Source organism: Platalea leucorodia (genome assembly GCF_965183815.1).
Source record: "Platalea leucorodia genome assembly, chromosome: 7".
Classification (NCBI taxonomy): Eukaryota; Metazoa; Chordata; class Aves; order Pelecaniformes; family Threskiornithidae; genus Platalea; species Platalea leucorodia.
This window is the reverse complement of record NC_138829.1, coordinates 14752431-14776914: the sequence shown is the minus strand read 5'-3', so window position 1 is coordinate 14776914 and position 24484 is coordinate 14752431. Positions and strand designations below refer to the sequence as shown.

Sequence of the window (24484 nt, the reverse complement as noted above, 5' to 3'; positions counted from 1 at the left end):
ATACAAATGAAACCAGAATGATTAGAGAGAAATGTTTTCTAAAGAGCTTGATCATACTTAACTGATCACCATACTGACACGATAAAAGTAATCTTGCAAGCATGGGGATGCACTGGATATATCATATCACAGAAAAAATACTCAAAGGGTCACTTTCCCTCTCGGACGAGTGGCTGAAATTCGGCAAGGGCCATCAGCTGAGCTCCACCTGAACACAGGTAGAGAATTTGACTCAAGAAGACAAAAAATAATGTTAAAGAATGAGGGATGCAACAAAGGAGGTAGACCCAAAGCTTGCTATCAGAGTCTCAGTAACAGATGACTTCATCTCTAAAACAGGCATGATCCTTTAGCTTGGAAGCCAAAACCCCCAGCCAACTGAAACAGATGTCCAAATCACTGAGTGCAATCGTCAGCAATGGCGAGTGCACCAAACGACCACGCTGCAGGCCCGCTATGCCCCAAGTCACAGAGACCTCCCCACCATGTGAGACTGTTACTACACAAGGCCAAACATGCATGTGAAGAAAGTGGGGGAGCAAGCAAGCATCTCACCAGCATCCCCGCTCTTGGCAACTGCAGGATGCAACACGTAAAAATACCCACACTGCTAAGGGTGGCTTAACATTTATCATTACACTTAGTGCTTTTTGTGCAGTTGCACCCTTAGAAAAGGCTCTTTCCAGACACACACGGAGTCGGAGTTTTATAAAGGGGGGTAGGTGCTTCATTCCCACTGATTTCAGTGTGGTTCACAAAAAAAAAAAGCTTCAGCCAAGCTCCTATCAGCTTCCTGCACAGAGGCATATATAAAGGAGGCCAGAAAAGAGGGGACTGTAGTCAGCAAGGAAAGAAATGACAACATATCCAGCAGGATGCATGGCCAGCCTTTGGAGGATGGAGGAGAGGAAAATGGGCAGAGTTCACCGATAGTGTTAGCTGAAGGGGAGGAAATAGAAGGAACTGGAGATAAGGTCAAGGTTGCTGGACTGGAAAACTGCCAACAGCGGGAGAGAAGGGAGGGAATGGGAAGAAAGAGGAGGATGTGCATTTTACCCAGCAGGAAACCAGTTGAGATGAAATGCAGGGGAGGGGGAACCAGAGAGGAGATTGGAAGGGCAGGAGGGCAGGAGGGAGGGGGAAATCTCAGGAAGTCACTGTTAAAGTAGGAGCTGAAATCACACAGATGAAGGAGATTCCTCATGCCTAAAATAGATGCATTTGGAAACCGTGGGTAAGAATCACCACAGCCTCACCCCAGCACTCTAACTCAGGTACTCTGAGGACCTCCATCACTGCAGAAACCCATGCCCTTCCCATTCCCTATAGCTGACATTTTCACAGCCATAGGAACACGACTGACTCAGCAACCTGACGGACAAGAATAGCAAGGTTAATCTGGTTACATCCTAAGGAGCAGAAATTGTCCATATAGGCGAAAAGCAATACAGTGTGTTTTGGGACATGCATCACTCTCAGTTTCCTCTCCCTGTCTGGTTTTGTCAAACATGCACTCTCTGTATTAGGTGGACATCTGGCTTTTCCACTTGCTAGGTTTTCATAGCATTTGGTAGCTCAGAGATGGTTCACTCTTCATCCTCAGACATGTGGCTGAGGTGTCACATAATTATATAAATGAATGATGCTAAAAGACAGCTCAGAAGTCACCAAAAAGGATGCCATTATTTTTATAATAAAGCTGTTGAGAAATACCATCTTGATCGTTTTTCTAGTTTACTTCTGCTGAGGCTGAATCTCAGCAGAATGAGAAGCTAAGTCATTTCAAAATGCAAAGTTTCTTATTCTCTTTGGTCCCAACTAGCTTTTGAGTTGCTCCAGGTTTACAGCAGCAGAGATGAGACTGGAAGTTAGCTTGTTTAACTCATCACTTATACAAGGAATTTATAATTCAAAAAGAAAATAACTGTACATCTATGTTGTGGTGTCAAATGGTCACCTGGGTAGAATTACATTGCACACCGCTTTCTGTTTCATCCACAGCCACAGTTACACTGCCAAAAGAAAGAGCTGCCCAGCGGTGACGTTACCAGCCTAATTAAGAGTGGGGGGCTGTACGTTATGTATCTGATACACTGGAGTTCCTGAGTGCTTGGAGGAAGCACCGTATCTTCCCTATGCACAGGGTCTGTTGACCACTGCACCTCTGAGACCCAGAGACCCTTCTCCAAGATATGTATTTAAGAAGCAAAAGTCCCAGGGAATCAAAGGCTGTGGAGCCGTGTGTGACCCATCCGATGCTTCCTAGGTAAGTTGGTGCTTTTGCTGCTCTGCAAACCACCGTGGCAGTTCAGAGCATTCAAGACCGCTGTAGCGTGGATCTCTGATGAGTTCAGCCCTGGAAAGAACAGCCTTATCTCTGCTGCCAGGACAGCTCTGGGACTGCAGTGTTCCAAGAGGCTCCTGGTGAGGCTCTTCTGCATCCCTCATGGGAGGCAAGTGCCAAGTACCCACATGCCCAGCCCCTCTCCCAGTGGGGAAACCATGACAAGAGCTATTCCTCTGCCGCCTCTGTGCAGACAGCAGTACTGAAGCACCACTGAACATATTTCCCTTTCAGCCCTCGCCTGCTCCTCCATTTCAAGTAGATCAGCGCTGGATATTTGCTGGTGTCTGTGATGGGACCAACACACTTCTCAGAGCTTACTGTTGCCACGTAGCATAAGCCCCCTCCCCATCCCACCAGCCCCACGTTGTGCATGCCCAAACCACAAATCCACCAGAGAAGCTCAATTCGGTTCGAGACCCTCCCAGAAACCTCTCACTGGAGCCTGTAGGGCTTGTGGTTCAATCTCCAAGTCTGTAAAGAGACTCACAGTCCAGCTGCAGCATTAATAGACTAAGAAAAGAGAGGGGAACTCCGCAGTCTCTCATGCCAGAGCATCCTTGAAGCAATATGCTACGCACAGGGGATAAATCCCCCAGTTCTCTGTCTCTAAGAATGATGCTTGACCCGGTGACAGCCTCAAATCCAAAGCAGAAAACAAACTAAACCAAACCAGCCCTATCCACTGCCCTGGCCCAGAAACCAAAGATGATCAGCAAAGCAACAGCACTGATGTGAGAACAAAAACCCAAAGACCACAAATACTGCCAATGACCCTTTTTAATCTGACACCAAAAAATGAAGAGCAGAGGCCTCAACTTGCAGCTGCTGAAGAACATCTGCTGCTCTGTATCAAGCCACGATGGCACTGCCGCTGTCTAAGACCAAGTTGCCTAATGAGTCCTTGCTGGCTCTATCTGGTTGCATCGGATGTGGTCCAGCACAGATGCTGGCAAGCACCACCCTCGATACTCCATTCCTACATGTTTGGAGGAACAAAATTAATAGGACTTTCTGTAACAGGGCATGCTGGGAACTCCTGATAATGACGCACCTCCACAGAGGCAAAATAAGGCTCAAAACATGAACATTTCTTAATCAGTGGGAATACTTTGGAACCCAAGAAGAAAAGAGCCTAACTGGGGACAAGAGGTGTCTGCTCTTTTAGAGGTTTTGGGTTGGAAATCTCAAAAAGGAACAAAGAAATTGCAATAAACAATTTATCCTTGATTCCTCCAGGGATCTGAAAAGACATGAGACCTTGGTCCTGCCATCAGTTTTCAATCTCTTTCTGCTCAATTATATTCTGTCTTTTAATGACATCCTTTCCTACTTCAGCTCTGAGAGAGCTATTCCTGATCTGCAGAAAGACTGCAAAAGACTAAGTTTCAAAACCCAGAAGAGAACGTCATGCTGATTTCACTTCACCTAACAGTCACAGCCCAGGCACTGAGGATGCTTCAGACCAACGTGGAGCACGCGAGCAAGCGTTAATGCTTCTGAACCTCACATTTTGTCCTTGCCCTCTATTACGATTTTTGTCTACCATTTCAAAAAACAAGCAGACACTCAGGGTTCAAACTCGATTAAATAAACCACACTTTTCTAATGGCATACCTCAGACAACATGAAAGCTAAACGGAGTCATATCAGACACTGTGAAGTTTTTATTGCCGAGACAGAACAAGGAAAATTACATTATAGGCAGGCACTGCCAGACAACTCACAATAAAATTCCCAGGGATGTCTATTTATCTCTCAGTGGTTTTGTTTGCAGCCTGCTTACCCAGGTCTAAATTATACTTGGGCGCTTCCTTAGGACCTGTCACCATCCAGGTGTTTTACATGAATAAAGGTGCTGACACTGCTCTATAAATTAGGAACTGTTAAGGGACAAGCGGGAGGCAGTAACATGCCCACAGCCACATGGAAAGCAGGTGGCAGGGCCAGGCAGTAACATGGAAAGGTGCTGCACCTGGCTGCAAACCCCAGCCCCAGTGTGCTGGTGGAACGGGGGACCCAGCACATTTTGCCTTTGTGAATGTGCTTGTGGCTACAAAGTTTAGCAAGTGCCTGGAGCAGCTGCAGCCAGATCCAGCGCTGGGGGGCAGATGGGGAAAACCAGCAGCAAAACCAAGGACCGAGAGCACAGGGCCACTCTGGCATGGGGGAAGGATTGCCAAACCCTCACAGGGAACACGCTGAAGCCCCGAAGCACAGTGTGCCCATCAGAAATGTAGCACAGGCTGGACCGAGGGCAAGCACCGAGCTCACGCAGGCAGTTGGTCCGTTCAGAAAGAGGAATCTCCCTTCACACAGAGCTGAGTGGCATCCCTGGGAGATCACACACAAAAAAAAAAATCTCCCGTTACCACCAGCCTGAGAAACTCCCTGGGCCCCACAAAGGCAGATCAGACCCCCTCATCGATTTGCAGCCCAGGCCATGTTTCCCATCCTCCGCTGCCTTGCAGCTGCAGGGGGGTTAATGGCTGAAACAAAGCGACGGTGCCGCGCAGCGCTGAAGCGTGACATGACTCCGGGCTGACATTTTGCCCTCCCTTCCTTCGAAGCCCCTTCCCTCCCTGCTGCATCTTCACATGCCTGTGGCAGCTCTGCCATTGCCACCGTGCATAGTACTCCTGAAGGGCTCCGGCTCCTCTCACGGCCCCGCAGGGACAAGGCTACCTGAAGGCACCCTGGCAGCAGCCCCAGGGCTCTTCACTGGCTGCAAGAGGGAGATTTCCCAGAGGCACGAAGAAGCGACTGGCACCAGCTCCTCTGCAAACCACACTGTGCAAAGAGCAGTCTTTTTGCCATCCTGCTGCGGGCAACACCTGAGTGCGGGACACCCTCGCCAGAGCCGGGGAGCACCCAGGTCCCTTATGTGTCTAGTCTGCCTGGCAGATGATCCAAAGCGATGGTGACACTTGGTTATTGTTATTCCGTGCCTACTGCACAGAAAGCCTGCCAGCATCCAGCTCAAAACAAACCACCGGCTCCCCGCCCTGTGCACTTAAATGGCTGCACGGCCCTACGTTCCCGAAGTCACAGCGGGCTGCCTCGCAGCTGCGAGCGCTTGACACCCTGCCACCAGGCACAGGAGAAGGAACACGTGGGAGATCCCGCAGATGGACACCGGCTCCCCAGCACAATATGGGTCCCGGCCACCAGCGGGAGTGAGTGCAGGAGCCATCAGTACCCCGTATTAGCATCTTCCCTATCAAATCAAGGGACTTTATTGCAGATGCTAATCTCTTTTGGCATTACTTAATTTGCTGCCTTTAATCATAGAGAGCAGCTGGTCATGTAAACATACAAATCCATGAATTAACTGCTGGGTCCACACAGGAGCCAGGCAGAGCCCGTCTGTACGGCTCGGCCACCACCTCCTGCATCTTCACGGCCTCTGCTGCGTTCACAGATATCTACGGAAGTAACAACAAGGGCTTACACAGCCCTTCTGATTAATGAAGAAACAATTTAACTGTTTCATTGCTTTCTGAGCATAAACATCAAGGACATCCGACAAAAGAATAGCTCTTCTCCCCAGCAGGCATGACACAGCGCTGGCTCTATGGGCTGTGCTGGGGCACCAAAGGAAAGGCAGGATTTCAGGGACTGCCCCGACAGAATAAACAAAGTCAGGACATTGTTTGCAACTGGATCTCATCTACAAACAGGAAGGGTGGCTTTTCTCAGCACCGCAGTAACGGCGGATCGCAGCTCCAGCCCTGGGAAACTCCTCGGCACGTGCAAAGCCGGTGAGCCAGCTTCCTCCGGCAGCGGAAGGGGAGCGGAGAGCGGGCGCTGTTCGGGTCAGTAACAGCGCTGCGGAGCTGGAACGGGTGCACGCTGTCAAAAAGCCCCACCGACAGCTGCAGCTGCCCCCTCGGGCTGTGAAATTATTACCAATGTGACATATTCAGAGGAGTTTCAGCCCGTAGCTACCTGATACAAGCAAACAAGAAGCCTGACTGTTACAGACAGAGTGAGCCCATGCTGTACCCATGGACAGGGTGCACTAACTCCGACTGACTCACAGGGGCACTATCAGCGTAAGTATTTTTAGAGGTGCTAGTTCTTTTAATAAAGAAACGTCAAGTGCATTTGATTTCAGAAGGAAACAGTGGGTATTTTTAAGACTTTCCTGATTTTGAAGCAAATCTGATTAGGGGATGGCCCAGGTGAAAACCTCTGGGTGGGTGGAAGATGCACGCAGATGCAGGAGGATGCCTGCGCACATCTGTATTCCCCCTCCAGGTCTCCATTTCAGCCTGGCTGCCCTGGCCGTCACTGGCGAAGCAGCCTCCTCCTGGGCCTGGGGCAGAGCAAGGGTCTGCCATGTCTCTCATGCCCCACACAAACACAAGCAACAAGTGAGCACAAGAACCTACAGCAGATCCTCAAAGCAGATGAATTTTTCTCACCTCCTGTCATTACCTGTAAGGGCAAATTATGGATATGGCCCGTCAGTGCCTCTTTTGCTCATCAAATCCCCAAACCTTGTCATTGCCAAACTTTGTGTCGGTTGGCTGCTATGGGGAAAAAAGCCACCCACCGCTCAGAGCCGCTGCCGTAATTGCTGATGAAGGGCAGCTGCCTTCAAAAATGGATCGGCTTGTTCTCAGCTGCTGGCAATACACTCTGAAGCTTCACAATAGCACTCCCCAGGCTGCAAATCCCAACAAACCTTTCATTTTACTTTCCCCTCTGCGGCCGCTGTTGCCGCAACAGCAAAACGGCTGCCTTGAATTTCTCTCTTTGTCTGCTCAATAGCATCCTGGTGGTATCGGTGCTGCCGGCAGGAACTGCCGCGCTCCCCGATCGTTGTTTCTCCCTGCCTAAAAAGGGACCATGGCCATCACTGCTGCCAGGGGAAGGCAAGAAGCAGGCCTGGGGTCATCCTCTGACAAACGCCGGCAGCGTTCAGCTCAACTGACAGCCATGGGGATGGGGCGCGTGGATGGGAGAAGGTGGGGGGCCATCGGGGCACTGCACAGGATGGGCTTGGAGCGACAGAAGGGGCTGAAGGCATTTTGAGAGGCTGCGACGCGATCCTGAAGCTGCAAAGAGCAGTCCTGGGGATGCCAGAGGCCCCGGGCAGCCCAGGGATCCCCATGCCCAGGGACTTTGTGCAGCACAGCAAGGGACTGGGGGCTCCGTGCTGGTGATGCCAGGGTCGCTGCGCTCTGCAGGGACACCTCAGGGCCATGCTAAGGTCCCCGGTGCTCCGAGTGACTCTGCAGGGGCATCAATGCCCAGAAGGCTCCTCTGGCTCTTCTGGGTGCTTCTCCTGGCATCATGATGGGAACAGTGGTCTCTGGCCATTTCAAACTTGATTTTAAAAGTCAGGTTGGCTTTAAGAAGCCAATCCAGTTCTCCCTGAGAGGAACAGATTTACTCCCACGCAGGCTGAGAAAGGGACTAACAAACAGACTTGCTCTGGGTCCCCCAGTGAGACCCGAGACCAGGCTTGGGCCACAGCCACGTCTCCCTGCCTATGCCGGGCTGGCGCAGGGGCCAGCTTGGTCCTTCCCCTGCAGGGAGCTGAGGGAGAGACACCGAGTCACCTTCTCACTTCTGCCTTAGCCCTTCTATCGAAGAGGATGGAGACCACCATCTTTCCAAACAGAAGGAAAAGACAGGACTGTCACTGGGGCTGGGGTTTAGCTGCTATGTGCCCTCGTATCACCTCCGCTCGCCACAGCTCTCGCAGGCTCAGGAGACAGCCAGCGCGTCAGCCAAGGACTCTCTTATCATCCCTTCCCACCCCATCTAACGGCTTCTCTTTACACCTACAGACCACAAACATTTGGGTTTGTTTTTATAATAGCGTGCATGCCATCTGTCAAAACGAAATACGCTTCTCGCAAGTATCTCTACAAGGCAGAGCTACAAAACACAGCTGGTTGTGGCAGTGGAATCAAGGGAAGGAGCCGAAGAAGCCGGTGCTGCAGCCAGAGCCATCTCCCAGGCTTTGCATCCTGCACGAAACAGGCACTGGAGAAAAATGGGGAGAGGCTGTGCTGGGAAGCCAGGGACTCAGCGGTCCTCCCAGTCAAATGCTTTCCACTACCTAACCACACTTGTCCTGCTTCTTTGCATTTTCCCATGCACCTCGCTGGTTTTGGAGTAGGTTTAAGGAAAATGGAATTGTCTCTTCCCAGCCTGGACTGTAGTCTAAACCAGACTCCTGAGAGATGCAGCTTTGAATGCCCTAATGGAAATCTCACTTTTTCCCGAAGATACTTATTGTAGTCCCTAGGGATGTATATAAAGGCTGGGCAATGGCACCATCATCACTGTCTTCTCAAAAGAGGGAGCTTTGCTCAGGCCTCGCAGAGCATGTCTGCAGGTGCTTCCCCCGGGGACCCCCAGCTCCGGACCCCGGATGAGCACAGCACCCGCAGACACGTCCTCCCGCACCCGGCCAGGGCACCGTTGGGAGCTCCTGCTCCTCAGACAGGGGTCACGCAGAAAGCTACCGCAGTACAAGCTCAGTACAAAAACTTAAGGAAGGGGAAGGTGATATTTATTTTAACCTAAAACTGATTTCTCTAATGTGTCGCTCACCCACACACCGACAAACTCCCACTCACGCATTCACCAAAAGGTATATGTCCATGTGGCGTGGTCAGGGTCACTGTGTGCGACACAGAGGACAAGGGACACCCACCAGCAAGTCCTAACAACAGCTCTGGCTTCCCTCCTCACTGACAGCAAAGAACTGGGTTTTGGACACATTTTTCACATGCTTTAAGAGTCAATGGTTATTACAGGCTGATCTTTATCTCAGCATCTTGCTTACTCACCCCCCATAAACCCTAGGAAAGCTGCTGCCTGTTGTCTCCTTTCCCTCATTTTGGGCACCTTATCTAAGCCTTCCTCTTGGAACCACAGGAAGCGCAACGGCACATCACAGTGTAACCTTGCTCCCGTTATCAGGGCACAGGTCTTCTGTGATGAGCCATCTGTGCTGCGGCCTTATCACAGCACCTCCCGGTCCTAACGCAAACCACACATCCCGCAGTGTTTACCCATTTGTCTGCTGTCGGTTGTGCCTTTGGTCATCAGCACAGGCCATCCCTGCATCCCTTGCTCTAGCATTCCTCCTGGTGTTTTCACACACGCTTTTCCATTCACGCTCCATCCACACTAAGCTTAATATTTCCACTACAAACCTCTACCGTTACTTCCACCAAAGGCAGGATTCCTATTATAAATCACATGAACGCTGCTATTAAATTTTAAGTCTAAGCCAGCCAGGCTACCTCCAACTGCTAGTAACAGGCTGTTTCACATTTAAGAGTGTTTTATACCAATGTGGATAAATGGCTCCTTCTGGCAGCTGGCTTACAAGCTTCTCAAGGTGAAGGTACCTCCAACCATAGGAACATGAGCAGCCCTCAGGCCACCTTCCCATGCCTGGGCACTGAGACATGCCTGGGGCACAGCTGCAGGGCAGCGGGCAGGAATGTGAAGGTCTGCAGGGACCGTGTGTCCACGTGGGCGGCCTAAGCACCCAAGAAGAGGTCAAAGGGAGCAGAGAAGAGACAGAGATACAAGCTCTGTGCCGTGCCTCAGCCACTGCGTTCATCCTCGGCTGTGCTACAGGGGCCTCGAATGCTCCAGAAGTCAGCAGCTGAGATTCCACCTCTTAGAAAATGAATGACTGAAACATGACTATTAGTAACAAAGTAAGAGCCTTATCGCTGTGGATGGGGAATTTCATTTTCCACCATACATTCTCCCCATGTCAGAAATGTAACTCAGCAATCATTAGATATGACCAAAGATTAAGTCATGTAGAGTGGCTTTACGGAGAGTGAGAGACTTGAGAACTGACACCGAGTGGACAACTCCACCTCCCAGTCATCACTCATAATTCGATTAATGCTGGAGAAAGCCCATGAGAGAAACAAGTGAACTCTTCAGCAACGCTATACTGTTCCAAAAATTAAACACCACTTTTTAGTGTCCACCCCTGGAGCATCCTGGAGGGGATGTGCTCTTAGTGCTATTAGTGCTATTCAGCTTAGTGATAAAGAACTGCCTGAAAACCATGCTATGGAATGGGTGACTTCCCACCCAATTCCTTCAAGAGAAATACTGAGGCACAGAGGTGAAAAGAAGGTATATATGTTTGCGGGAGAAGAGTCCTTCCATGGTGGCAGGCACGGTTCCCAGCCCTGATTCACAGCACTGCACCAACAGGGCTCTTCCTCCCCCTGCAACAGCAATTACACAAAACTGTCATTATTCTCCCAAAACTCACAGTGTTACTGAAATGTAATTTCCACCTCACTAACCAGAGGTGAGACCTTATGACTGGGCAATCCAGACTCCTTGGACAGTGCCAACAAACAAAATTGAAAGTCGGTAACTCCCACCTGGTACTGTTAAACTCCAGAAAAGCTCTGAGCTGGAAGAGTTTCCAGGACAGACTGAGCATCACCTTCTCTGTGCACTCCAGCCACACATCTGAGACTCCCCAACGTTACTCCTCCAACAGCTTCCTGCAGTAGATCAGCGGGCTGCTAATCCGAGTGCTAATAACTCAAACCAAATGCTGCCGCATCCACATGGAGGAGCCATGAAGGGAACACATGCAGTGCAGGTAAGACATGAATGCAACATGGGTGAAAAAATCTGTTCTAGCTACCATGGAGAACCAAAGTACTGAAGACATAGCAACAGCCTGGGCTAGCAAATGCAAGCACGAGCCCTCCAAGGATGCTTTGGGATCATCTCCATCACTGACACCCAGACACCAGGCTGGCCACTGGGTCCTCAGCAGTGCACTGCTTACAGGTACCTCAAAGTCAGCTCCCATGCCCAGGACATCATCTGACTCAAGGCTGAGCAGGTCTGGAGGCTGCCGGCGATGGCGAAGATCGAGCCAGCCCAAGCAGCTCGCCCTGCAGCCTGCCTCTCTCATCCCAGGGGAATGGCAGGTCCCATAGGGAGCTGCTTGTTGCCACCTCCTTTCATGCCTCACTCAGAGTCCGAGCCTGAGGGAATTGCTCTCACATCCCAAAGGACACAGGGAGCCTCTGGTACACCATGAGATGACTCTGGTTTGCAGTTCCCGAGGCTGAGGAGTTTGACCAGCCTGCTATCAGTTCAAGCTAACATACATGTCACACCTTCCCTTGCAATGGCCAGGGGCTTGTAGGTCAGAACTAACTCCCTGGGACTGCTTTTCCTGGATATTTGGTAACCGCTGCAGACCACAAAGCAAATCTATAATTCACATCTGCATGATGCATCACTGACTAAACAGCACACAGATTGCAATTATGAGTGTCTTTCGATTCTGCATCTTGAGTGTGTACCAGTGTCCATGATCCAGGACGCATTAGAAACACCAAGCTGTTTTATTAACTGAGGTACGTCAGGGCCATGGAGAGCTGGAGTGATGCCTACGTGCAAACTGTGTGACAGACAGCAAGGGATGCGCTGAGGAACTTCCCCAAAGAGTTGCACAAGCAGTGATGGTGATGAAACCCTGAATGGATGTGACAGCTTTGGAGCCGACACCAATTGTCCATCACTCACTCGCCTGAAGCTTGTGCAGGCACAAAGAGGAACGATTTCTCACAAACTCATGCCTGCTGTCAAAAAAAAAAGGCTGCAGAAAGTCAGGTACATCTAACTGTCCCACTTTCTGGGAGGTGCCTGAGACATTCCAAGACATCTGCATGAACTAGTGATCGTTATACTTTGTCTCAAAAACAATATTTCACGTCAAGCCACAAACCAAAGGGATTTTGGTTGGAATAAGTAAATAAATGGCTATGTAAGTATCCCAGATAAGGTGGATTTGGATCCAGAGCTGGTTTTGGTTTTTGTCTCTCATCTTCCCGCAAAGAAGGCAGAACACAGCCAGGGTGACAGATGAAGGTGAGTGCCACGCAGCAGCCGGGCCTCTCTATAAAGACCAGGTGCCACCTCTTCCTTGAGGAAGGAGGGAAAGCAGGGACAAGTGGCCGGGAAGAGCTCCAGCAGGCAGCACCGTCTGCCACCAGCCCTCATGCAGCCCCACTGGGCTGTGGGGGCCGATGCTCAGGCAGAGCAGTCTCCTGCCAGCTCCCAGCCCAGGCACAGCTCCTCTGCAGAAAGCTGCCAGCTGTATCCCAGCCTGACCACAAGATAAACGTAAAATTGTGTGTAGCGGCACTCCTCGGGTCAACCAGCACAGGCCAACTGAGCGTCTCCAACCTGGAACCACGCTGGGGATCAAAAGCCTGAGCACGAGGGAAGCGAAGCAAAATCCCCAAAACCGTAAGGCACTGACACAGTCAGACAAACATCTCCAGGCTCACATCTCTCTGCCCTCCTTATAAAGATTCCCGACTTCATATATGGGGCACAAAGTTAGAAAAGTGGATATTCAGCCACAGTCTTCCATTTCATTTGCATTGTTTTGTCCCGTTTTTTTGGCTGGGAGGTCTCCATCCATCCTGCAGTTCAGCAGGGATAGAAAGGGGCTCTGCTTTCACACTGGAGTTTTATTTATGCAAACTTTCTTAAATTATTATTACCCCCTTTTTTACAGCTCTAAGAGGCGCACTAAATCTACAGAATGACTTTTACCAAAGCAGGCAGCCAACATACAACTGGTCCTACAGTACCTGGCAGCTCTGCTGACCAGTGTGGCTGCACAGCAGTGATCTCCCCTTGAGCTGGGACACCTCTCAAGGTTGCTCCTCGAGGAAGAGAGACCTTTTACCAACGAAAGACCTTTGGTAAGCGACTGATATCGTGCATAACCTTGTAGTATGGTAACTTTGATTTTGTCTTGGTAACTTAGCATGCTGAATTGATGCTAATGAAACATTAGATAAACTTTCATGTATAATCCCTTAGACATAAACCGTTGACCAAGTCTGAGACTAAGACTGGACCTAGCCGCATCTAAACTCTACCAGGAGTTTAGAAAGCAAGGGGGTCTGCTCTGAACCTTGTGACTCAACAAGAGGGTATTCCTTACTCTTTGCATCTCCAGTCTCTCTGTGAATCATTCTAACTTGAGCGTTACTCAATTTTCCTTTTTATGGTTCTTCCATGCAGTAATTAATAGAATGAACCTTGCCATCGAACTTTGTTAAGTCGCACTTTTACAACATCATATTTAAACCACTTTTGCTAATACCTATGTCAGTGATTCCTTAAGCATTCTAAATCACCCATTCACGACATGCTGCCATCAGGCTTTTGCTCATGTTCATGACGCTCACAGTCCACTCACAGCAGGACTCCCCGACTGCATCCACACTTTTCCTGCAATCTGGAAAACAATGTCACACAGCAAATGTAGCGTCTCAGGCAGCCAGGCAAACATCTGGCAGACAATCATCTGGCAGGGCTTGGCCTCCTCAGCCATGCCTGGCACATCAGTGCAGGAGGAGCCCTGGCACAGCAGCACAGTATCCATCTTTTGCAAGAGGCTTTAATCGAGATTCTTCTGTTGTTTGAGAAGAAGCAACACAGGCAAATCTTAAGAAACAAACCTCATTTGTGATACAGAAAAACCTGCAATGAAAGTCCTAAGAACTTAATCACTAAAGCAACCTCGACCACGCGCTGCCAGACACTTGGCAAACCATCTTTCGCCTCATCCACAACCAGCTTTTTGACAGCAGGCATACAGGGCATTTACGAAGAAGAAGCTGCAGGTATAACAAGACTCACCCTTGCTTTAAAAGATGCACAACAGTGACTGCCAGTTAACTGAAAAAACCTGTACTGGGAATTTGATGATCCAAAGTCAGGTAAAGATCAATGTTTCCAGAGGCTCCCCATCCTCCCAACAGCTGCAGGTTTCAGCTGCACATTTGCACCATCGGTTTCAGGGTGAATTCTCAGCTGGGAGAGCTCCCCCGTAATCTTCACATGCCCCCCTTCAGCCATGCCCACTTTCAGGGAAACCCGCGGCTCTGTCTGTATAGGTAAGGAAGCGTCTCTTACGTTTTGCAGGGCATCTTGATACTGCGGCAGTGAGGAGAGCTGTGTCTCAGAGTGGTACGGGGACAACCCTTTCCTCAGAGTCCTCAGGTCCCCCGTGCTGGTCTGCTGCAAAGACAAGGAGAGAAAACAGGACACTCCATATTAACAAGACAAAGGAAGGCTGTGCCCCTCCTGCTGTATTGGCTTTTCCCCTGACCGCTTCTGTCCCGTGACCGGTTCCCATCACTTCTCCCTGCAACAGCAGCGACAGTGAACATCATTGTAATAGAAGGCTTTTTCCTTGCCCACACCTGGAGAAAACATTTGCAAGCAAGTTGGAGGTGAACTGTTCAAGGTCTATCCACCAAGTGATACAGCAAGAAGGCATTTTTATTTTACCTAAGTTCCTACATGTTTGTTAAAAACATTTGTTAAGATGCAAAAGAAAAAGTATTTTTAAGACTTCAGATTTATATCGAAATCAGCGAAAGAATTCTAGATTTTTCTTTTTAAAACAGCACAGGTAATACCAATCACCTGCACGTGGAAAGCAGAGTTTGTAAACAGTGCTACTGTGATTGACCTAAGCTTGCAAAATGTGTGTGACAGGAACAGTTTCTTATTTGGTTATAAATTTGCATGCACCCACAGGTCTTAAACAAAGTCAAATAAATAAAGGTAGTCTATATGACCCTAGAAACCATATATATGAAATCAATAGTCTGCGCTCAAAGGGAGAAGCAGCCCTGGGTGTCAAGGGTACTGAGTAATCTCTCTGGGACAAAGTTTCTGCTTCATGTTATTAGTTTTCTCTCACTGTGATTCTGAAACAGGATGGTCCTAGAACAAGAGGAGTTTCTCATTTACAAAAGTACACCCATAAAAAGCCACTACACAAGTAACCAAAATCAAAGGTCTGGGAGAAGATTATATCTTTTTATTACCAATAAACATCCTCATTAACTTTTCATATTTTTAAGAGTATCAAGCAGTGCACTGTCTTCTATTTTAAAGCTATAAAATCATGACTTTTTAGATTTTTATGCTCCATTAAGACTTTTGACTTGCATTTGCAGCAGAAATGATGTTTTCTACTTCAAAAGAACCAAAGAAAAGCCACTGGTGCAATAAAATTTAACAGGAAATCTCATAAATCAGCTCAACTGTATATAAAAACCCCTCAGTAACCCCAAAGGCCTGACCATAACTGAGACTTTGGGGACTGTGGCCGTGCACAGATCTCTGGAAATATGGAAAGTTCATTTCCATTTCTTGCTGCCATTTAGCAGAGAAGAATTCGTGCATTCAGAGCGGATACATCATTTTCTATCAGCATCAGAAACATGTTCTTGTAGCTACATGGCCCATTTTCAGACATGTTCAGCTTTGGTTTTATTTCAAAATGTTGTTTTCTTAGGTTAAAACATCTAGTGTGACCCAGTGCTTTCACAACCATTCTGGCGCACTCACCCTATCAACTTTCCTTTTACAAGCTGTGAAGAGAAGGGCAGTTTTCAAGAAAGCCATCATGAGAAATGGATGCTAGTCCTGTATCACCCAATCTGCTGGGAACCGTTGTGCCTCACATGGAGTCAAGTGATACGGAATGACTTCAGCATATTGGATGTCTGGGATTCCCTTGAATTTACAAGGTGGCATCAGAGAAGATCGTGGCCTATATTTCTTTTGAATTTCACAATAGAGAGTCAGAGACAGAAAGATCTGAAGGCAATAACTCCTTCTGAAGCTAAAAAATCTGCTGCAAAACTGAGTTTCCTCCACCATGCCTGGAAGGTATATACTTTCAAAGGAAGGTTAGCAGGTCACAAAGGAAGATAATGACAAGACTCTTAGTCTACTGGCATTGTCCCAGGCATGTGATACGTAGGGGTCTCTTGGTGGTTATCCTGAAAGGATTTTACCCTGGCTGGTTACACTTCCACTGCCCTGCTGTGTGCAACCTCTTCTTCACTATTGTATGTGTACAGGGGGACAGCAACCTCCTGGAGAGGTCCCGCCACTCTGCTACCCATTCCTTTAGTTTGTCAGCTGAGGAGCTCATGCACCCTTCCCTGACATCTGTGTCAAATGGGAACTTGCATGGGCAAGAGAAAAGCAGAATAAAACAGCAGAGCGAAAATGTGAGGTTGTAGCTTTGTGCTGGAGAGCCCAGTGGTCACAGATCTCCTCGAAGGCTCTGCTCCAGAAGGACGTGCACTGCCTCGTCGGTGTTTAGAAGCCCTGGATTGCTCAGGCTTTTGCAAACCGCACAGAGACTTGCAAGATGCCACGTGCTTATGGGGCACCAGGAGTGTAGAAACAGGCATGAGAAACAGAGATTTGGTGAACATTTGTTTGCCTCCCAGAAACTTGTTCTCTTGCCCCCAAATCTGAACGGGTTGGTCTACATTAGACATAGCCATGTGTTTCATCACACTACAGCTTGTCCTCATACAAAGTCAAAATGCCTCGCCCACCAAAGGAAGGAAGGCAACCAGACCTAAGTCTAGTCAACACACAATATCATACCGCTGTGGCTAAAACTACGCTAGTTTAAATTGATTTAATTTAACTGCCCTATGCTCCTGCCTGGAGCAAGAGTCTGCATTAATTTCAATTTGGCTTAGATCGGTTGAAATTGTGTTGGTAAATATACAGATACAGTCAAAACTCTGCTCTAACAAGTGTTTATAATGGATTAGTTCTATTGCTTTTTTTAAGCAAATCCCATTTAAGACAGTGCACTTGTGTGTGACAAAACTATTGTTAGGTTGTTTCAGTGACTGCTGATTATGAATCTGACCTAATGCATTCAATTTGATGGAAAGATTCCCACTGAGTTCAATGAACATCGAAACAAGCTCTTAATTAAAAGACAGGGAAAAGGAACAAAAATAAAAGGAAAAGAAAAAGAAAACAAAAGACATCCAAGAAATAAAAATGCTGAACAGAGATCTATCCAGAAGAGGAATGAGATGTTTGGGGCATGGGGTGGGTTTGGTAGGGCAAGAATCTTCACTTGCCATTATTTATAATGCATCTGTGTTGCAGAGAGCCAAAGAACCACTTTTTCCTACCGCTGTTAGCCGTAAAGGCAGTCCCTTTTGCAAGCACTCCACTCAAGGCAATTTTCTTTCCATATTTTCTAGAATTTGTTTCAAAATGTATCTTACTCTAAGTATTTTTTACAACAGCCTACCAATCACAGTTCTGCACTATTTATTTTCCTTGCAATAAAAGCAAATGTGTATTTCTTCACCATAGAAGGAAAACTGCTTTTTCTTCCTTTTTTAAATTAAAACGGTGCAGTGACACGTATTCATCAGACCTCCCTAAACATGTACGCATTCATTGGGCTTTGCTATCAGTGTTAGAGCTAACCAGGAAAAGAAAGTGAATCCCTCATTAAAAAGCAATATGACTAATGATGCATCAGAATGAGTAGCCATTACTCCACTTAAACCTAAATTAAAAATCCTGGTATTTGCATTGTCAATTCACTCACAAAATGAAATCTCTTATTACCTTACCCAATTTTCATTACTGAGATGTAAGTGGATCTCAAATTGCTTTTCTAGTCAGAATGGCATTTTAAAAGTACAATCCCTGATCATCTCTGTTCATCATCATTGTTGAAGATTATCTCAATTAATGGGCAACATGTCTATAACAAATTACCCTTCAGGTAAAATCACTTCGCATTTCTGGAGTTTCAAGGAATTTATCAGCAAAATCATTTTCATCTGATCTGAAACTCCATGGGAGAGTGCTGTTTCGATTGAACTTTTGTTGGGAACGTTTTCTAAGCTGAGGAGCAGAGAGAGAGGGAAGGACATAGAAAAGGAGACCAAGAGAGAGCTGAGGAGACTCACAGTCAGTCTTTACTTGACTTGATCAAATTTACAACTTGCATAACCTGAAATACACTTGTCCCCAGCAAATGGCAACAACTGATCATTGACTACTCTGGAGTAGCTCTTGCACTTTTACTGTGAATTTTTTTCAAATACTAGTTTCATGCAAATGTTTTAAAAAAAAAAAAAAAAGAAAAAGAAAAGGAAATAGAGAAAAAGAAAGCATCTCTTGACTTTCACAGTGGTACAAAAGTGCAAGACCTCCCCTAGGTCTAACTCAGCATCAGTCTACTTGGTGTAGCCTCCCTTTACCGGCCGATGAGCACAGGGATGACCCTGCAGACCCAACGCCTTCGCCTTCAGTGCAAACCTGTGCTACACGCTGCCAATGCTAACAGCTCCACAGGGGGCCCTCAGACACGATAACTCTTCATTATCTGGAAATACTGACATGACATTTATTGCTAAATTTTTCAACTAGGCAGAACTTGAAGTGACCCCGGAAGATACCGCTCTTGGACCAAAGCCCAAGATCTTTGTCAGCTCTGTTATGAAAGAAATGGACTTAGACATGCCCCTCCTGGCAGGGAAGGGAGTTTTGCCTACTCGTATCAGTAACAAAAGAATAAGACCAACAAATCAGGTTTTTAGTAAAAATAGACTGCAAACCCAACTTTTTCTCTGTCTAGAAAACAGAAGCATTTTGATTATTAACATGGGTGGAAAGTGGTAAGTATTTTCCATTTTTAAAAAGTATCATTTTAAATACTTTGGATAGAAATTAAAGTCTTGGTGCTTACCAAAGCCTAAAATTACATTTTTAAAAAAATCAGCAAACACTTGTTCCTATCAAAGCTTTCTATCCTGCTAGCAGGGAGAAGAAATGGTGGCCTCTGACTTTTTGACCTGATGTGCTGAGTGATTCAATTTGAAAATAACACAAATAACACAAGAAGATGGATGGTGTTTGTGGTATTTTAAGGTCAAAGTACTAAGAAGCGGCATTTATTTTCCTTTCTGTTTCTGTCCAGTAAAGTCAGATCAGTGCAGTGGCCATGTTGAACCAACTGTGAAGATAAAGTGTTGAAAACTTATAGACAAGTTAGACAAATCATCTTTTCTGTTACCCTTCAGTGTTACTTCTGCTGGAAGGGAGAAAAAAGAAGACAAGTATTTAATTCCAAAGCACTTTGATGTAACAAAATGGACCATTCTTAACAGAAATTAAATACAGAAAGACAGAAATTCACTTGACAGTTATTTCTCAGCATTTATGAAAGAGATTAGCAAAAAACCAGGACGATTTCAATTAGAATTATGTGCTGAAGTGACCAAGGAAAATTAAAAAGCACCACTGTCAGCTTCCAGTAATTCATGAATTAGCATTCAAAACAGGGTTGTTACATAAGTAGCCTTTAATTGAAAACACTATTTTCTCCTTTCGCATAAGTTGTAACAGCTGAAGGCTGAACAGAGGTTAAAAAAGAAAATAATCATAAATTATCAGTTTGACCCCATGCCCTGCGGAAATATTAAAGCCTTTATAAAGAGTCACAGCTTCCCTTCTCCCCGTGGGCTGCAGGGTGACCTTCGAGCAATTTGGGTGTCTACACATGGGCACCCCATGCCTGAGTGTATCCAAGGCACCCACAGAGGCTTGGCAGATGTGATGAAGAGCTGCTAGAGACCCACAGCCTTCTGGTGCACGGCAGGAGCCCGGAGGGACAGCCCTGGTGGCACCTGAGGACTATGTCTGAGCACCCGAGATGCTGCTCTCGTCACTTCTTCATAACTCATTTGTAACCTCCTGCATTGTGAAAGCTTCCTCTCCTGGTCCCCATGCCATTTAAAAAAACCAAACAAGCACCAATTCGAAGGCCAGGAGTCCTACAAAGCCCCGTTTTGTTTACCTCTGGGGAGTCCCTTTATAAAGGGATGGAAAAATGTGTCCAGAATGAAGAGAAGAATCAAGCACACGAGAGTCACCAACAGCAGACTTCCCAGAGGACTGTCATTTCAGAGGCTTTATAATAATCAGCTTCGTTTTCCTGCAACGCAGACCCACTGGCACTAAGCTCAAGAGACAGCAGATTACACACCGCACCACTTAAATTTATTAATATTATATCTGCAATTCAACATAGTATTAGAAGAAATTATGTATCTTAACATGAAATGCAACGAGATGGAAAGGAATACTGTGACGAACTCAATACCGGCAATAGAAGATACCCTTATTGACACCAGTTCAGAAGATTTTCTTTGGACAAATGAATATGCCACACCATCACCCAGCCCTCAGAGAGACAAGCAATTTCCATTTTTTTAGTGGCTACTCCGCTCGTTTACAGGATTTCCTTTAGCTGTCATTTAAATATCAGGATGAATCTGGGCCTTAGCAATAGGGCAAGGGCATCCTATCCTGACCATGTAAGCCCATAAGGATTTGGGCTTATCATTTGGGTAATTCTCTATATGAAAAAAAGCCTATATGAAAAAAATGTCGTTCTTACTTCATATTCTAGTTTTACCACATCTTGGATGTTAGATGGAAAACTCTGCTGAGACCTTGGCTTTTGATTATATATATTTCTGAAGAGAAAAAGGAGGAAGGTTTTATTTCAGTCCACTGGGTCAGGCTGCCTTCATCTTTATGGACTCTTGAACTGCCCATTACCTGAATTACCTGCCTGTCACTGTAATATAAATTCTTAAACCTACCGGCAACAATTTTCTAAACCATAATTGTTCCAGTAATTGAAACTGCCTCAATTTTAACACTCGACAACCCATTGTTTGCAACTGGGTAATTAAATGGGAGGTTTAGCTCAAAATCTTTTCCTGTTATTTCCTGCAGTGATTTAGCTAAAACTACCAACTTCTCTTCAGGTAGGTAAATGGCTTTGATTTGAAGTTGGCCAAAACTCAGATGTTACTTACCAATGTCTTTTGCACAAGTACAGGAGGAAAATAAAAAATAATTAGGGACATATTTAATACATTCAGATGATTAAAAAATGGAAATCGCCAACATTAGCATGTGAAAGAACAAGCAATCAGAGCCCCGAACAACCAGCAGCAATATTAAAAGGCAGCCCCCAGATCCAAGTAGCTGTTTGTGGATGCATTAGCTCTCTCTACCTTACTGAAATTTCATGGCAAGCTGTTGCAGTCAGCCAGCTAGAAGGGAACAGAAGAACATTATACATTTGGAAACTTAACAGAAAAAAGTTATTTTATCATCTTCGAAAAAAACTCCACCTTTACCACAGATGGCCAAAATAAACTGGTCTTACATGCAGCACTTGACAAGATAGTAATATTATTATTTGAACTTCAACCCCTTTTCCCATATTAATAAATGAAGTCTTGCAGAGCCCGCTATTATCTGCACAAACATTGACATCTTACTATCCTGATTTAGAGCATGGTGTCCCCACAAACAATTGATCAAGCTTGATCACCTTACTCTTATTCACAACTACGGATATTTTACCATACCCACCGAGTTCAATGGCACTACCAGAACACACCACTCTGTAAGAATGACCTGGCCCAAGGTGTCCTTAGTAAGTCCAGCAGAGCAGTGATATTTTGCTGAGGTAAAACAAAGCAGAAACACATCTCAAATAACACGAAGGAGATGCTGCAAAGCACCTACCTTGTGCAGCTCTCACAGGGGCACCAGAGCAATGGCCCCGCTTTCTCGTGACCCCAACACCACACGCGAGTGGCCCTTTCAGGAGGCCTTGCACCCCAGCGAACATCCCCTCCCACACAACCTTGCACAAAGATTTCCTCCTTATCTCATTAATCCGTGTTTTAGGGTCTCATGCACCAGGAAGCTGAGGGATGGGCAATTTCACTGTGTGAAGCTAGCAAATAATTGAATTAAGGTTCAGTAATTGCAGTTATCACTACAAGACATATTCAAGCAAAAATAAGCTCAGCAAAGCTCATATCTGACTTTAAGTATATGTGAAGAGTCCCATTAGCTTCAACAGCATTTATCAGGCAAGCTGGAAATTACACACATGAGAGTGCAATAAAAAATCAATGTATTTGATTTTGAAAGAACCCTGCAAATAAGAAAAAAAATTAAGAGATGAGATTAAAACTATTTAATGTCTTCCATGTCATGTAATAATATGAGCTTTCTGTAACAGGAGAGATTAAATTCCTTTACACTTTCATATCCCTGTTGTACATGCAGCGCATCCAGGGATCACTCCTTAGACTGGTGACAAAGGCTTTAGAGGACGATGGTCTGCCAAGACACCTACTCTCCCAGTTCCCTCTCTAGTATTCAGCCAGCAAGCCACAAACACAACCTCAGCCAGTTTCATCAGTAAAGCCATTTTCAGCTGCTCATGTGGAATTGGAAACGGTACGATGCCGAGAATGAGGTGCACAGCCCTTGTACAGCAGCAGCACAGAGAGCTGTAAGGATGCACTTGGACATTGTGCCATGGCTGGATCTCAGCCATTCGCAAACACAACGCAGGAACGAGCATTCCCAGTTTTGCCTATGCTCTGGCTTTCCCCTCATATCATGAGCTGCATTCGCACAAGCTGGAGGGGCAGAGCAGCAGATTTAGTCTGGTTGCAATGATGACAACTGGAATTCTCTATTGTCAGGGGAGCTAACACTTTGGGAAAGGCTTAATAAATAGCAGTAGACAGTCAGTAAGAGGCTTAGCAGATTTTGCCATGTAAAACCACTCTTGGAAAAATATTTTTGTTAGTATCTCAGTGGGGTACAGGCAATAAAAGCAGTGCAAGTTTCAAACCTCTCCATTCTCTGTAGCAACTGAGGTAGGGAACTTTAGTACACTGTTAATATTCAAGAGTGTCTGTATTTTTTTTCTCTTGTTTTAGATCAGCAGAGAAAGATCAACCCTGTATGTCATGGGAGACTCAGATAATCAGCTCAAACCAAATTGCAGTATATAATTATAATCACACAACTGGCAGGCTTTGCTCAACAGAGAATATGGGCTGGCACAGCTGAGATTCAAGCATCACAGCCTATAACCCAAACAGAAATGCAGCTCAATAGTTAACAAAGCCAAATGGCGCTATAACCATTGACATTAGGTGTAGCCCATGTCTGGTTTGTGGTTTGTATGCAATGAGTTTAGGAGTCTCAGACTAATAGAGCCCATCCATGGCTCATTAGCACCAAAATCAGTCTCTTCATTAGGGATGTCAATGGAGAAGCTAAGGAATGCTGCCCCAGTTCCACCAAGCAAGTAGATGTAGATCTGGATGTAGTATTAAGCACACAAATAAACTCACTGGACCATCCCCTGGGGTCACCTTTCATTTTCTTCTGTCAACTGCACTCCAGGCAACGAGGGCAAAGGGAACCACTGCACCTCCTCCCAACATTGCTGGGGCTGCACTCCCCACATCCCATAAAACGAGGGAGCTGGGAATAAGGAAGGCAAAGACCTGAATCCCCTTCTCATAAATCAGAAAAGGTTCCTTGCAGGCTTTAACTAATGCTGGGACCAAGCTGGCCGAGGGCTCTGCTGGCCTCTTCTCTCTTCTTTTGAGCAGCGCTCAGGGCAGGGTGGACACTCAAGCCCCTCTCTTCTGGAGGACCACTCAGATGTTCAAACCTCTCTGCTGAACCAGGACTCGAATAGCTGGGAAGAATCAGTTACAGCCAGCCTTAATTTTTATGAGATAGTTTGAATATTCTTTAAAAGTCTCCTATAAAGATTTAGATTTGCATTTTTGGCTTCATGAAAAGCAAAGTAAAACTGAAAATTTTGTCACAAACTTATAGTTTTGGGTAAAGCCTCTTTTTTTTTTTTTTTCCCCCAAAAGAAATGAATGATTAACATCCTTCCCATACTTCCCCAAGTTGTTTTCAGATATCAGACACTGAATTTTTCTTGAGCTGATCTTGAATTTGGCATTTAACTTATTGCAAAAATCTGTTTTTAAGCCTCTGCAGCTATTGCTTAGTTTCCCCTCAAAACATTTTTCAGTCCTTCTCAGATGGACTGATCACTGAGAATCATAGCCTAATCTAACTGCAATTAAGAGCTTTTGCCCTGACCCTGTCCTCACATACAGAAAAAAGTGGAATCCAGTAAAATTATTACGAAGCTGGTGAAGCATAGGATATGGCTAATCCCGTATTTCACAGCTGGAGGTTAAACTGAGCCTCATTAAACCCGATGTTCTTGCTTACCCACAACAGAAACAAATGGGGCATGGCAGAGCTTTGCGAGTGTGCGTCTCTCTCACACTCACACTCTTACACAGAAATGCAGCTCCAGTCCTTCAAAAATTCTGAGTTAAGTTGCAAGAAATTATATGATTG

At 46.2% G+C, this 24484-nt stretch overlaps 1 protein-coding gene across 1 annotated transcript in view; it reads right to left on the bottom strand.

Moving 5' to 3' along the window:
- Positions 1-24484, bottom strand: part of CCDC85C (coiled-coil domain containing 85C) — a gene marked incomplete at both ends in the record, with an annotated part of 111057 nt that overhangs the window by 10797 nt on the left and 75776 nt on the right. The window contains one exon of the mRNA XM_082316919.1: positions 14315-14419. Coding sequence (XP_082173045.1) covers positions 14315-14419 — 105 coding nt within the window. The remainder of the gene's footprint in view (positions 1-14314; positions 14420-24484) is intronic.